General features: G+C 48.6%; 1 protein-coding gene across 1 annotated transcript in view; it reads left to right on the top strand.

The window, feature by feature from the left end:
- Positions 1-288: 288 nt before the first annotated feature.
- HEG1 (heart development protein with EGF like domains 1) overlaps positions 289-15,966 on the top strand; it is an 89,721-nt gene continuing 74,043 nt past the window's right edge. Inside the window, exon 1 of the mRNA XM_030801767.1 lies at positions 289-715. Within this exon, the coding sequence (XP_030657627.1) occupies positions 397-715 (319 nt within the window). The 5' untranslated portion in view covers positions 289-396. The remainder of the gene's footprint in view (positions 716-15,966) is intronic.

Raw genomic sequence — 15,966 nt, 5'->3', positions numbered from 1 at the left:
ATGTGTGTGACAAAAGTTGCAGCACCGTGGCTCCGCTGACCTCATCCCGCTGTCCCGGGCCGGGCCGCTCTCCAGGCGCCGGGCCCCAGCCCCCTTCCTGCCCTCTCCCCGCCCCCGGGCCCGCCGCGCGGGGCCGGTGATGTCAACTGAGGAGGAGCCGCCCTCCAGCCAGCGACCCGCCCGGGCTAATTAGCATGTAGCGGCGCCGCGGGCCGCCTCCGCCCAGCCAGCCCGGCCCCCGGCCGCCCTCCCGCGGCTCCCGACAACTTTTGAGGCGGGGAGCGCGCTAGCAGCCTCACTCCGCTCACTTCCCCGGCCCCGCGCGGCCCCGCCGCCCGCTGCCCGCTGCCCTCGCCCCGCGCGCCGGGCATGTGAGCGCGGGCGGGCGCCGTCACCATGGCCTCGCCGCGCGCCTCGCGGTGGCCGCCGCCGCTCCTGCTGCTGTTGCTGCCGCTGCTGCTGCTGCCGCCGCCGGCGGCCCCCGGGACGCGGGACCCGCCGCCTTCCCCGGCTCGCCGCGCGCTGAACCTGGCGCCCGTCGCGGGAGCGGGGCTGGAGCTGCAGCTGGAGCGCCGCCCGGAGCGCGAGCCGCCGCCCACGCCGCCACGGGAGCGCCGCGGGCCCGCGACCCCCGGCCCCAGCTACAGGGCCCCTGAGCCGGGCGCCGCAACACAGCGGGGACCCTCCGGCCGGGCCCCCAGAGGCGGGAGCGCGGGTGAGTGAGAGCCGGGAACCTGGCGCCTGGCCAGCCTGGGCTGGGGGCGTGGGCGCGCCCCGGGCTGCATCTCCAGCCGTAGGCCCCTCCGCGCCGCGCGACCCAGGGTGGGGGCTCCTTGCCCGGCGTTTGCGGGACCCTGAGGGTCGGCGGGTAGGGAGGGACGCTTTCGCAGTTGGCTGGACTGAGGGGTGTGACCATCCCGTTCTCCCCCAACCCTTTGGAAGAAAACTTATTTCCTATGGGGTACCCTGTATCTCTTCCACCCCACTTTAAAAAAAAAAATGGAAAGGAAAGGAAAGGGAAAAAGACCCCAAAGCATCTCTCCCACCTCCGATATCTGGCCAGCCGGTCCCCAGTTTCATTTTTTCCGCTATACAGAACTGGCCTCTCCAGGTACAGGGCTGGACTTTCTCATCTAAATAACTGATTTTTAAGGGGTTCTAGGACGGGATATTGTAAAGGACAAAGGATGTACGTAGTTTGAAACAAAACGCTCTACTGGTTCGACTTAAAAGCAAAGGAACGCGGTTGGGGTTGCATGGTTGAACCCCTGCAAGGCACAGGCTGATACAGGACCATCCCCGAGCCTCTTCCCTCCCCTTTCCTTTCCCAGTGAACTGTTGCTCCGTGGTAGCCACCGCCTGTCCCACGCAGAGAGAAGGAACTGACCTCTTCTCCCTGCCACCTTTGTGTCCAGTTCTTTCTTATGATCTGGAAAAATATGCCACATACTGAGTGGAATTCTAACCATAATACCATTATGACCTTGGGAATGGTGTCTCTTTGAGCTCACTTTCTCCATCTGTGAAATGGAAGTGATGATCCCTGTTCCTTCTAGCCTCCTAGTGATGATGTGACAAAATGAAAGTAAAAATAAATGGAAAGTGCTTTGAACAAAGTCAGCAACGTGGTGGTGTTAGCCTTTGCCTTCCTGTGAGTGACACAGGGCATATGCTCTGTCCGGGCTATTCAAATAAGCTGGGTTGCTTGCAACACTGGACATTGATTTGGAGTTTCCCTGAAAGTTGAGTTTTTTGTCTGCGTAATTGACAATTCGTTTAAGTTTCTCATATCATGCAGACTTTCTGGCACGTGAATTAGCTTGCTTCCTCCAACCTAGAGGTGCTTCTTAGAGTTCAATAAAAAAAAGTTTGGATTTTTAAAAATCAAGTTCTCCTGTAAAAACTCAATTTCATATTCAACAGTATTCCCATTATCGCAAAATGCCTTATTTTGTGAATTTTTAAATCACTGGCATAAGATTGAGAAACCGAGGAACAGTAAGAAAAGGGAGAGGAGAGATAAGCTTCTGAAGACTTGTAGGAGACACATCCCGGAGTGACTCTGACTTTAGATTACTTACAGCATACGCTGTTTTGCTAACTTCCACGGGAAGGAATCAAGAACATAAAACAACATATTTCCCGACTTTCTCCAACGGGAAAAGTAACTGAGGAACACTGTGTAGTATTTTGTGAGTTTTTCTAAACAGAAGATAAACTGCAGAGAATTGAGAACATTTCAGAGGAGACACCCAAGAGCGGAAGGCAGATTTCTCTGGGTAGTAGTCAGGCTGTCTTAGCTGAATGGCCCCCATCTTGTTGTTAGGGGATAGGTGGGAGGGACACTGACTTGCAGGGGCCCTGGCTGGATGGGGCAGGCAAATGAGTCTCTTTCCTTCTCTTAGGGGTGGGATCTCCAGAGAGAGGTAGGTATTACAGGTATTACAGAGAGATAGGGACAGTGGAGGCTGCTAGCTTAGAGCACTCAGCTGCTAAGAATTGGGGCCTTATGGGACCCAAACATCCCTCACAGGTGTGGCAGGTAACACTGCTGGTCTTGGTTTTGTGGCTTTCCCAGTTTGATTCCTTTGCAGAGGTGAGTGATGGAGGCTTCAGGTATATGAGGTACTGGAAGGAATACATGTGAGAGTCCCAGAAAGCAGCGAGAGAGTAGTTGGAATAGTGCACACCTTCTCTTACCTAAGTAGGCTCTCCTGGTGCCCCACAGACACCACCCAAGGAGTGCCTCCTCTTCAGTGGCTCAAAGGCCCAGTCTCTGAAGAGATGTTAGAAAGGTGCTATTAGAAGAGATGAAATGAACACCTGTTGAAGCTGCTAGAAGCTACTCATATGGCCAAGGATCTAGGCATGACCTGTGCTTGTTTTTCTGATAGTGGCTCAAACAGTGTCATTTAGGGGTAAAAAAGAAACAACACATAAGGAAACCAGTGTTGAGTGATTTCAGTGAGTCTGAGTTTTCTGATAACCAGGATTGGGGGCCTTATGGATTGGTCCTCATGTATCACTAGATGCTATCACTCATTTCACAAGGCAGCAAGGTCTCAATGCTGAGAGGGCCTCCACAGGTCCTCTAGTCCACACTGTGTCCCATGCAAATGTCTGCCCCTCCAGCACCCCTGACAGATGGTCATCCCGGCTCTCCCTCAGCATTTTTGTGTTTGGGGAGGCACCACGCTACTGCCACTAACAAGCCCTGAGTCTCACAAGTAACGTGCTCCATTTGGTTGTTGGGGAAGCTTCCTGCAGGCCTTTCGTGCCATGGGGATGCTGGTAGTCAGGGCCTGGCCCCTGGGACTTCCAAATACACTGATGTCAGCAGCAAGGGCCACAGATGTCCTTTTCTTCCCTGTGGGCCATTTCCAGCTCTTCTCTTCCTGGCAGAGTTCAACTTCTCATTGCTGAGTAACCGCGTTTGCATTCCATTTTGTGGATTGTTTGCCTGTATTAGACTGTAAGTCCCTGGAGAGCAGCTCCCTGTTTATATAGCCATTGTTAAGCTTTAGCGCCCACCCGTCACCCTGCTGGCTGTTCAGCTGATGTTTATTGCTGGTGTTTCAGCCAGTGGTGATAAGATGCTGAGACCTAGAGGTTTTCTTTTTCTGCGTGTGTTTTTCTACCACTCAGGACTTCTGAGCCACAGTTCTAAGCTGAATGCAAAGTTTATATGCCTTAATTTTGTGACCCATATGCTATGCTTTCATTGTGGGATCTGCAGATGAGAGGGAGAGAAGGCTTAAATCATAATGAAAATCAATGCAGAAGGAAAGAACTTTCCCACCCAAAGGGGAAATGACGCTGAGTAGCTGAGCAGCCAGCCCGAGAAATAATAATCTTAGAAAAATGCAGCTCCCTAGAGGAAAGGAAGCGCTTTGAGCTGAGCCCCTTCTGAGCTGTTAAATAGCTGTCGCCTGAATTGCTCTAACTTTGTGGGCCAACTTCGTCATTTAGCTTGGCTGCTGGGAGAACCATTACAAGGTGCAGCGGGCAAGAAGCAGCCCCTCAGGGAAGGGAGAGTGGCTTTCCTCCAGAAGGCAGCTGCCTCACTCCTGGCGGAGGCTTGGGGGTGGTGGTAGTGGGGATTCCTGAGAAGCCTGTTTGCTTTGATGGAGGGTGTCCCAAATAGAAGGGGGGAGGCGGGAGGGGGCAAGGGACTCTCCGTGGTGCATGAGTGTTTAAAAGCCACATCCTTTTTACCTTGCAAGAACCCTTTTATTGCTGTCCTCAGCCTGTGTGCACATGCTGAACTGTTATGTTTTGCCAGAGACCCGAATGGTGTGGACTGAGGGAGACTGAAAGGTATTTGCTGCCCAGCTGGGCAGTTTCTGCATCCTTGTCCTGGAGGCTGGGGAAGGAGCCTGTGCCCTCCTGGTGATCCCTCCTGCCTTCCAGTAGCCCTGCCCAGCTGGCTGAAAACAGTGTTCCTGAAGTTAACTTGTCCTTGTCCAGAGACACTCAGAAAGAAAGCAAAGAACAGATGGCAGTTGTGGTTTTGTTAGCCACTTACTGCCTTCTTCAGTGGCTTCCCTCTCTCTCCAGTGTCCTTTTTGTATGAATGGGAGGTTTCAGCTGCCATAAATGTTCCCTTCCAAGAATCCTGGGGAGGCAACAAGGAAGGAAACCAGTTTTGGGGTCTGACTTTTGACTCCCTGGCCTTTGAGCACCTATGTGTGGTCGGTGCCTTCACACTCCTTGTCCATTTAACCCTCAAAACAAGCCCATGAGGGATGTTATTTGCGTTTTACAGTTCTGGAAACAGTAGCCAGGAGAGGTTAGATCACACCGTAAATGGAGGCAGCAGGATTTAAATAGATTTTGACCAAATCCATGTGCTTGTCCCACAATATCAGGAGGTCTCAGTTTTCTCATCTGTAAAATGGGGTGCCAGTTGTCCTAGATCTCTAAGATCCTCTCCTGCTCATCATTCTTCTTCCTCCCTCCCTCCATTCCTTGCTCTTGCTTTTTTGTAGAGATTAGGGGCCAGCATTGGCGTGGGGAAAATATGAGGAGATGGCAGTGGCAATGAGGACACCTATTGAGTAAAAATTTTTTTAAAATTTTGTTTGAAATTGCCTGAGACAAGACCACAAGTCTTTAAAATGACATTTTATATAGAGATTGTAAATTATGCCCTACTCATATGCCAATCCATAGGTTATTGATGCCAGAGGTTGCTGCATTAATTATAAGCCAAGCTGAAATGAATTGGTGACTTTCTTAATGGGCCCTCTCCTGGGAATGTGGAGCAGTGGCTGACATTGTGAGGCAGTTGTTATGAATACCTGCCTAGTAGGAGGTGAGGTTAAATGGCACTCCATGCAGATGCTGTCAAATTGCTTTCATTTGAACGTTCTATGCTCTCTTCTACCCACTCACCATTCATCGGGCATAGACAGAAACAAAGACGTTTCTATCCTGTTTTTCACTCTTCTTTTGTTGGAGTGTGGCAGATGTCTCTGTTTGTGTCACATTGGACTGATTTGTAAATCAAGATATATTTACAGAAGCCTTGCTATGTGGAAGAGCCGTGCCAGGTGATGTTCCCCCAGGGAACATTCAGTCTTGTTGGAGCACACACATCAAGATTGTAAAAAGCAAAATAACGATGCATGAGTGATTCACAGCTGAAGAAATGCCACAGGAGATCATACTGACCAAAGGAATGGTGAGGGTGGAGATGGGCTGCTGCATGCAGACGTGGAGACCACTGGGGGCTGGATAGTCCAGGGAGACTTCAGTGGGAAAGAGGGGAGTTGATTTAATTTTGAAAGTTGACTGGGATGTGGATAGACAGAGAGGTGGAGGATGGGCTGGGCACGATGGCTCACACCTGTAATCCCAGCACTTTGAGAGGCCAAGGCGGGTGGATCACTTGAGGTCAGGAGTTCGAGACCAGCCTGGCCAACATGGTGAAACCCTGTCTCTACTCAAAATACAAAAATTAGCTGGGCATGATGGCATGTGCCTGTAATCCCAGCCACTCAGGAGGCTGAGGCATGAGAATCGCTTGAACCTGGGAGCCGGAGGTTGCAGTTAGCCGAGAATGTACCACTGCACTCTAGCTTGGGCAACAAAGTGAGACAAAGTGAGACTTCATCTAAAAAAAAAGAAAAAAAAAGAGAGGTGGTGGATGAATGGCATCCGCAAAATCCCAAATATTGAAAAGCCCAAGACTTTTCAAAATGGAGGTGATCAACAGCCAGTAAGGCTGGAGAAAAGGACTTGAAGAGGCTAGTTAGGCTCCCAAATCAACTAGTCGTTGAAGACAAGACTGGAAAGGAGGATTAGACCTGATCGTGGAGGGCTTTAGAGGCCTATTAAGGTGTTTGTTTTCATCCCATCCACACCAAGGAGCCCCTGATGGCTTCTGAACAGGGAAAGCATAATTAGCTTGTTCATTTCTGCTTGGAGCTGGGGTCTCATAGATGCACCACATACATATCTGTCCTCATTACAGCCCCGTAGTTGTTTAAGAGACACTGGATGAAAAAAAAAGAAAAAAAAATAAAAATAAGAATAAAAATACTCATTTATAATTAAAAAAAAAAAAGAGACACTGGAATGCTGGTGGGCATCGTATTGATGTGTTGGGAGGAAAGACTGAGGACAGAGCATGGGTTAGAGTGGAGGTAGTGGAAATTGAAAGGGAGAGATGCAAGGGCCACTTAAAAGAGTAAGGCTGGAGTACTAGACTGCCTGGCCACAGGGATGACGGGACAGAATGGAAAGGAGCTCTTTGCTGTTAAAGGGGCTCCTTCAGTTTCAGCCTTTCGGTGTAAAGACTGCATGTCCCCTTGGAAGTATTCTGTGGATGGTTGAGAATGTGGAACTGAACTAGAGGGAGGCCAGGGCCAGATTCAGCCCTGAGGGGCAGTAGTTAAAGCCACAGAGGAAGAGGAAATCAGCTCCAGTCAGGTGGAGAACATCCAGTGTGGATGGTGGAGAGGAAGGGATGCCAGCCCGGCATGAGGGCGCAATGAGAGGTGGGGGTGGCTTGCAGGTTGGCTGTGGATTGGCAGATAATCTGGATGTAGCATGGTTTATGCATCATATGTGGAGGTCTGTGAAGGTCCATAGAAGTTAACATATTTCTGCTTTCTACCTTGACTTGTCCTCTCACCTGGAAACTATCCAAGTTAAAAGGCAGAGGGAGACTGGGGAGAATGAGGTCTGGGGAAAGGCCACTGGCCTCCATTCTGAGGTGTTTAGTGGGACTCCTAAAAGTGCAGGAAGAAGCCTGCCTACCGTATGATAGGCATGGAAGGCCTGTCTGTGGCAAAGTTTGATGGTGAAATAAAAGAGGAAAATCAGAGAGAATCAGAATCCTTGATTCTCAACCCCTCACCCTGTGTCAACTCCTGCCGCTTCCCATGTCGGGAGTTAGCAACACCATGCACCTAGTTCCTTAAGCTAGAAGCCTAGAAGTCACCCTCCATTCCTCTCCTTTCCTCACCCACTACCGTGATTCTTTTTTGGCAACTCCAGGTGATTCTGTTTCCAGAATACATGGTGAATCTGCTCTCCTCCCCACTGCTCTTTTCTGTTGTCTGCATCCACTTATGCTCTCTCTCTAATCTGTACTCACAGAAGCCAGAGTGATCTTCTTAAAATGTAACTCAGGTCACCTTACTCGGAGGCTTAATACCCTCAAAGAGCTTTGCATTGTACTTAGAATAAAATCCAGACCCCCTAAGTTGGAATATGAGGCCTGCAGGATCTGACTGGCCACCTCTCTCACCCTCTCTTGCTCTGCTCCCCACTTACACCAGACAGTTGTTAATACATGCCAGACTCATTTCTGTCTTGGAGACTTGGCACATGGCGTCCCCCTGCCTATAGCAGCAAGAGCCTTCCAGGCAGGGGGAGCAGCCAGGGCAGATGATCTAAGGCAGGACCCAGCTTGCCTTGTCGCAGGATTGGCAAGAAGGAAGGCCAGGGTGTCTGGATCACCCAGGGCCGTGAGAACCATGGTAAGGAGGTCAATTTTCCTCTAGGTGCTGTGGAGGGTCCTGCAGCAGGGTCTGCACCACCACATGGTATGGGGCTCTGGTTGCAAGGTCCTTAAGGAGCTGGAAAGACCATCTGCAAAGTCTACAGAGGCAATTAAAAATGGACAGTTTCCTTTTGCTTAATATTTTAGCTCTGAGGTACTTGAACTTCATTCTAGCTTTTGTGTCATGTAAATGTTTTTGAGGAAAGCTTACAGGTCAGATAGCATGGCAGGCAGGCAAGACTGCATTCCCAATTCCTGGGATGTCTCGGGGAACTCGAGGGAGGATCTGACCTCACTGAAGACCCTGAATAACAGGAGCCCCCATCTATCTGTGCAGAGAAGGTGCTGAAGGCAAAGAAATGGATTTGATAAGTTGACAAGTTTCTTCTTAATGTCTCTGATAGGCTGGGAAATGAAGATGGGGGAGGAAGAAAAGTGACAAGAAGAGGGCAGAGGCCAAGGTCAAGCTCTTCAGGTGGCCCTGCAGTTCCACCTTGGAACTGAAGAATCAAATTGGAGGAAGAAGTAGCAAGAGTCAGGAGAGAGACGCCTGCTTGTCATCTGGGGGGATGTTCCTCGTGCAGGGCTGTGACTAGTGATTATCATATGTTGGGCTAGAATTGAAAACCACTCCATTTTCCTTTTCTGGGTGATAGGAGATGGAAACAGCTTTAACTTGGGGACGGGTTTCACTCCTGCCGCCTCCCTGGCCACCAGGACCTTTATTATGGCCATGTGGTGAGACTTTTTCAGGGATCATCTTTTGCCAGGGTGTGGACGAGAGCCCTGCTGGTGTTGCAGTCACAGGCCACCGAGGTCCCGGCTTGGAAGGGTCAGACAGTCTCAATTCAAACCCTAGCAGTGCCACTTGCCAGCTGTAGGACTGTGGTAGGTTATTTAGCCTCTCTGTGTGGTCAGTTTGTCATCTGTCAAATGGGCTATTAATAGAAAGAGGCCTGCTCGGAATGGAGAAGTGCAGTATAACACCTCTAAAGCAGACGGCTTGTTGCCTGGGCAAGAGAGCTCTAGAAATGCTAGCAACGGTGATGCTACTGAAACCACTGCCCGTTTACACTGGTCATGGTGTTGACAGCAACCCCCTCACCGCACCTTGCCTTCCAGGCATTTTACTGGACAGCAGGCAAGCTCCCTGCCTAGGGTTCAAGTCCATGTTTCAAAGACCTCTGTTACCTGGTCTTCCCCTCGTTGGACCCCTGCCAACCTCACCCCTTGGTATCCCTAGAACTCTCTCTTGCTTCTTAGCCTTAAACATGGAGAGGAAAGAGCCAACTTGCATGATTTGAAGTCAGAAAAACCAAGTGCAACAGCCCTCACCTAAGGTCATCTGAGGAGACCAGATGAACACATAGAAAGCTATCAGGATTGAATAAAAGCAGTATGCCAGGTGTGACCACAAAATAAGAAGCCTTTGAAAATCAGTCACACTTGGACCTCTGTGGTCAATGAGTATTCTTCAAATCAGAACCTTTGGGGGTTATCAATACGTGCTTCACAAGTGTTTGAAGGAGTTGAGAGCCACCTTCAGAGTGTGTGTGAGCCACACGAGCAACTCCCTGGTGTTTCTTGCAGCAAACCTCCTGGATTGAAAATGGGGTTGCGGATCTCCATCTACTGCATCTTTCATCAGATCGTCTTTGAAGTTTTGTGTTTCCAAAATAATCCAACATCGTTATCAAGGGATGGAAATGTATCATTATTCAGGAAACTCAAGAGAATAATATTCTGCAGGCTCTATTGAAAACTAGCCAATTGGGTCGGGCACAGTGGCTCACACTTGTAAACCCAACACTTTGGGAGCTGAGGCAGGAGAATTGCTTGAGGCCAGGCATTCAAGACCAGCCTAGGCAACATAGTGAGACCTCATCTGTATAATTAAAATATATATATATGTGTGTGTGTGTGTGTGTGTGTGTGTGTGTGTGAGCAATAACAGTATTGATGGAATAAGTATTGTCTTATTGGGACCTCTTTGAAGAGGACCATACTCACTTGGGTAGGGGAATTCTTGTGGTTTGTTAGGAATTATTTCTAGTACAGTCATGCTTTATGGTAATGGAGTGCTACTGGCTGTAGCTGCTGTTAGAGTTGGGGAGAGATGCCGTGGAGCTCTGGCGGGGGTTGGAGGACCTGTGCTTAACCCCTTCTGTTTTCTGCCTCTGTGGCATTGGATAGCTGCCTAATGTCCCTAGGCCTTAATTTCCTCATATTAAAAATGAGGATAATAAAGACTTTCCTGCTTCTAACAAGATTTTTGAGGAGGAGCAAATATAATTATGACTGTGAAAGCACTTACTGGACAGAGCAATGTTTTAGTTGTGATATAGTGAACTGGCTATGACCTTGGGCAAGTCATTTAACTTCTGTACCTGCTTCCGTATCTGTAAAATGGAGACGATAACTGTTTTGTTGACTTCAGTGTTGTTGGAAGGATGAATGGAACTGATCCACATGGACACGCTTTGCAAACATGCGTGTGCTGTGTACATGTTAGTCATGAATGCTTCCCGGGAACACATCAGGCGTTATGTCTCTAAGAGAGTCAGGCATCAGGAAGAGGTAGATGTGGAAGGATGAGTGGAAAATTGGAGAGGAGTTGGAGAAAGGGAGAACGTTTCTGGGAAATCTCAATAGCCTTTTCAGTTGTTCGTCTCTGTCCTGTCATCTGTCTGTGATTGCCATGGCTAACGCTTTGCCACCTCTTCTGCCTCCCACCAGGTGGGATGTCCTTCACAGCTCTACCCTTGACCTTCTGCCTCCCCCTCAGTTCAGTGAATATTTACGGAGCACCTGCTATGAGCCACAGTCTCTCATAAGAGACCTAGGATTGCGAGAGAATAAGCTAGAATTGTGTAACAAGATAAAATAGTCCAGAGGGAGAGAGTTGTTTCTGGGGAATACTTCTTGGAAGGGGTGATCTCTGAGCTGATTTTGCCAGGAGGCCAAGGGGAAGGAAGTAGGACAGTCTAGGTAGAGAGAACTGCGGGACAAAGGCTTGGAAAGAAAACACAGTGTGGCTTCCCCTGTTTTCTCTGAGTGAGTGCTTCCAACTACAATCCAGTTCTGTGCCTTCAGCCATCTGCCAGCATTCACACAGGTTTAGTGAGCTTCACTTTAAACCAACAGGTAACAGTTATAAACGCAAACACGTCATCTCTTCCTCCTCCAAAACCTGACCTCCCTTTGCTTGCTAATGGTCCCACTAATCTCCCAATAATGCACTCAAACCATCATCTTCGTCTCTTGCCACCTTTTCTTACTTGCATGAAATCAGCATGGACTCCTCTCTCTCCCTTCCTCCCAGCCTTGCTTCCTCCCTTTCTTCTAAATCGTATCAGAGCGCTGAATTCCATTTGGACAGTGAGTTACATAGGACATCAAGATGTCCTATCCCTGTTTGTGTCAGGAAATTGCAGTTTGGATCCCAGCGTCCTTAGTGAGACATCCCCGAAGCCCACAAGGAGGAAGCCTAGCTCTGTCCTTTCTGGCTTTTGCTTTCAGTACATGTTAGCCTTTCTCTGGAGCTCTCAGTCTTAGTTTTGCTCTTTCTTATTTCATTCTTTCTCTATTTCTGTATTTTTTTAAACTGGATTTTTATTGCAGTCAGACGGACCTGGGTTTGGATCCGGTTTTACTATTTGCTGTGTAACCTTGGACAAATTACTTAATCTCACTACACCTCAGTTTCCTTATCAGAAAAGCAGGGATAATAACGGGAGGACCTCATAAGGCTGTCGTGAGGATGGATTGAGACAGTCTACGTGAAATGCTCAGCACAGTGGCTGGCATGGAGTGGATGCTACCTACGTTTTGGCTGCAATATAACCATAATAATCATTATTATTGTCCTGCTCTGGTATGTCTTTTGAAAAAATTCCGTAACTTTATTTCTTTTTGTCTTATTTCTCTTTTCAGCCCCCTTCCTTTCTTCCTCTTTCTCTGTTTTATCTTTCTTAACTGGCTATGGTATACAACTGATTTTTTAAAATACTGGTTATATTTGAATAGAATGTCAGGTTTCCCAATCTTGATTTACAAAACGCATTAGCAGACTATACATTTCTCTCTTAACTAGATTTTAGCTTCTCCCCTCAGAGGCCCTGGAGCTCCCTCCCATCAACCAGCGCAGGCCTCAGAGCCCTTCGTGCTGAAACATCACTCCACGGCTCCATTTTCTAGCAGTCGTCAACGCTCCAGACAAATTATGTTTCTATGATTTCCTCAGAGTCCTGGGCCGCTTCACAGAGGTCTGTCGAGTAAATTAACTGCAGAGCTTCTGAAAGTCAGCCGCCAGCTGTGTGGACACCGGGGCCCGGGCCCGGGCCGGGCTGCCCAGTGCGCACACCCCCGGGAGCAGGCCGGTTTCCTCCCGCCCCTCCTGCGCCCGCCTCTCCCCCCTCTTCCTCCTCGGAACCAGGATGTTTTTCCTTGCCTTTTTATTGTTTCGCTAACCTGGCAGGTCTCCTTTGGTGGAGCCCTGCCACCCAGCTTCCTCTCTGGGTGTGATCGAATGTGACGGTGACAACACAGGAGACCCGGAGGCCCGCACCACCCCGCTGGCACCCTTGGCCTTCGCGTCCAGAGGGGACTGGGAGCTACCGGCTTCAACTTCTTTCTGGAAACTCCCCCTTTACCGAAGAGCCTCCTCTTCAGCCACTGTGCTGGATGTTTATTTGTCAAAGGATGAGAGGGGCAAAGAAAATGGAGGCAGCAAGGAAGGTGCCCCTAGAAACAAGGTAGACCCCCTTTCCTCCCTGCAGAAAGCCTTTTTGTTCACTTATTTAACCAACTGGGAATCTTCTGACCTTTGACCCTAGGACTTTTCCTCAAGGCCTTGAAAAAAAAAAACCTACAGAATTCTTTTTAAAGCAAAGAGCTTGAGGTCACTCCAAGGTCCTTCATCTTTCACTCCTGCTGGGATAGGCTGCATCCCTCCTTCATGCCCGAGGCCACCTCAGAGCCAGTTCTATTTCTGGAAGGCTGACCCTGACTTGGGAGCTCCAGGCCAGGCCTCCCCTGGGTCTGGGTTCAGTCCAGCAGACGTCTGTCACCCGGAGAGAATGCTCAGCTCAACAACAGCCCACCCCTCACAGGGAGGGGAGATAGATTTTACTTTCTTCATTGCTAGAGCGCTTGCAGGGGAAGCGTTTTAAAAATCTGATCATCAAATCTCAAGTCCAGCACTTTCCAACACGCTTGATTTTTCTTAGGGCTGCTTCTTTCAGGGCAAGAACAAGGAAGGAAACGAAACTCCCCGAGAGCCCTGGACAGTCCAGATCGAGGGCTTAGTCTTTTGTTCGCACAAACTCATTTGGCTTCTAAACGTCCTCCGCCCAAAATCATTACATCCGCAGCAGCATTTCAAAACACAGCCCAGAGTGGCCTCGCTGAGTGGGCGGCTGCTTTTCTGGGGAGGCCACAGCCACCTTCCCACAGGCCCCCAAGGTTCTTGCATGTCCCAGAAATATCCCACTGCTGGCCACCAGCCTGAAATCCCCCTCATCCAGAGGACCCTTGGGGGAAGGTATGAGGCAAAGAGGGCCTGCAGGGGAAGGGCCCCTGCTAGTTGAAGGGGACTGGGACTGGCAGCCGTGGAAGGAAGGATGAGTTTCTAGTCCTAGCCTTGCCCCTTCCAAACTCCCAGGCACAGTCTCAGTCTCTACCCCTGGGGGGCCCCTTCTCACACCCCAGAAGCATCACAGGGACTTATTAACATGGTCCAGCTCTCCTGGAACTCCTCGAGGTAGATTCTGTACCTGATTCATCCTTGTAACCCTCACAGTGTCTTGCTTATGGTTGGTGCTCAGTAAATACATACTTTTTGTTTTTTTTTTTTGAGACAGAGTCTTGCTCTGTCACCCAGGCTGGAGTGCAGTGGCATGATCTCGGCTCACTGAAACCTCCGCCTCCCAGGTTCAAGTGATTCTTGTACCTCAGCCTCCTGAGTAGCTGAGATTACAGACGTGTGCCATCATGCCCGGCTAATTTTTTTGTATTTTTAGTACAGACAGGGTTTTGCCATGTTGGCCAGGCTGGTCTCAAACTCCTAACCTCAAGTGATCCACGCACTTCGGGCCTCCCAAATTGCTGGGTTTACAGGCATGAGCCACTGCACGTGGCCTATTAAATACATACATTTCTTATTGTAGTAAAATATGCGCAACATAAAATTTACCATTTTAACCATTTTTAAGTATACAGTTCAGTGGCATTGAGTACAATCACAATGTTGTTGCAATCATCGTCACCATCTGTTTACTGACATTTTTCATCATCCCAAATAGAAACTCATTAAATAATAACTTCCTGTTCCTCCCTGCTTCCAGCCCCTGATAACCTTTATTCCGCTTTCTGTCTCTGTGATTTTGCCTATTCTTGATACCTCATGAAAGTGGAATCATGTAATATTTGTCCTTTTGTGGCTGGCTTATTTCACTAACCATCATGTTTTTAGGATTTACCCATGTCGTAGCATGTGTTAATTAGAATTTCCCTCATTTTGAAGGCTGAATAATATCCCATTGTACATATATACCACATTTTGTTTATCCTTTCATCTACTGATAGACAGCTGGATTGCTTTCATCTTTTAGCTGTTGTGAATAATGCTGCTATGAAAATGGATGCATAAGTGTCTGTTTGAGTTCCTGCTTTCAGTTCTTTTGGATATAGACCCAAAAGTGGGATTGCTGGATGAACTCATAACTCTTCAGCTTTTGAGGAACCACCATACTGTTTTACACAGTGACTGCACCATCTTACATTCGCACCAGCACTGTGGGAGTGTTCTGAGTTCTCCATATCCTCGCCAGCATTTCTTTTCCATTCTTCTTTTTTGATAATAGCCTTCCTAATGGGTATGAAAGTAAATATTTTTTGAATTTATAAATGCTACTCATTGGTGTTTTGCAGATTTGAAACTGTTACTATCCCTCTTGGACCTCAGCCCTGTGAAGGTCAGGTTAGTTGGTTGCTGTGGTCCGTAAGGGTAGTGGTCACCTTTGGAGAGGGATGGGGGCACCAGAGACAATCCAGGTAACTTTGGCCAGAATGAAGGATGTAAAGCAGTATGGATGCTAGTCAGTAGAGCTTGCCATGTGCCAGAAATCAGTTTAGCAAGAGCTTCTCTCTGCTCAATCTTCACTGGTTTTCATTTGAAAGTGGTCAGTTAGGAAAGACACTGGAATGAAGGAGCTGGGCTCTAGTCTTTGCTCTGCCACCTATTTTCTGGGTTAACCTGGGCAGCTGACTTCTGTACTGAGCCTCAGTCTCCACTTCTGTAAAATAGGGCAAGAATTACCCTCCTGCCTGCCCTCAGAGGGTCAGAATCTAAAGGGATAATTTAGGCCATGATATTATCCTGCAAAAAGTGCTTTGTCGATTGTACAATGCATGGGAATTTTTTTCTTAATTTGATCTGTGGGAAGAGAAGCACAGATTCATTCTCCTGGAAAGGACCTGTGAACAGTGCTCTGCCCCTCTTCAGTCTGTGGCCGTCCATCATACTCAAAGGGGAATTTTAAAGGAGGGTGCTAAAAGTCCTTTAAAAAAAAAAAAAAGTCTGTTTTCTCCCTTCCCTGTATGAACAATTAAATTTTAGGAAAATGTTTTAAAATGACAAAGAAACCCCCTCTTATAGGTGTAAGGATCCATTGCTGGTATCTAAGACAATGTTATATTTTCATTTGAATGTGGTCCACCAGTCCCCAAATTGAGGATCCCAGGAATGCTCTACTGGGGAGGCAGGAATGGGCAATTCCACAGCTGGGTATCAGTGTCTTACTGTTCTGGAACCGCTCCCTTTTGAGCAATATGACCTTCATCTTTCTTCTACCAGGCGACACCCTAGAAAGGCCTAGGGACTTTCTGCAGGGCTGGTCTCACTGCCTTCCTCTTCACTGGCTCCTGCCTTTAATTTCATCCTATCCTTCCCTTGT

This window comes from Nomascus leucogenys, chromosome 21, assembly GCF_006542625.1.
Source record: "Nomascus leucogenys isolate Asia chromosome 21, Asia_NLE_v1, whole genome shotgun sequence".
NCBI classification, from domain to species: Eukaryota; Metazoa; Chordata; class Mammalia; order Primates; family Hylobatidae; genus Nomascus; species Nomascus leucogenys.
Note: the sequence above shows the minus strand (reverse complement) of the source record. Positions and strands in the feature narration are given on the sequence as shown.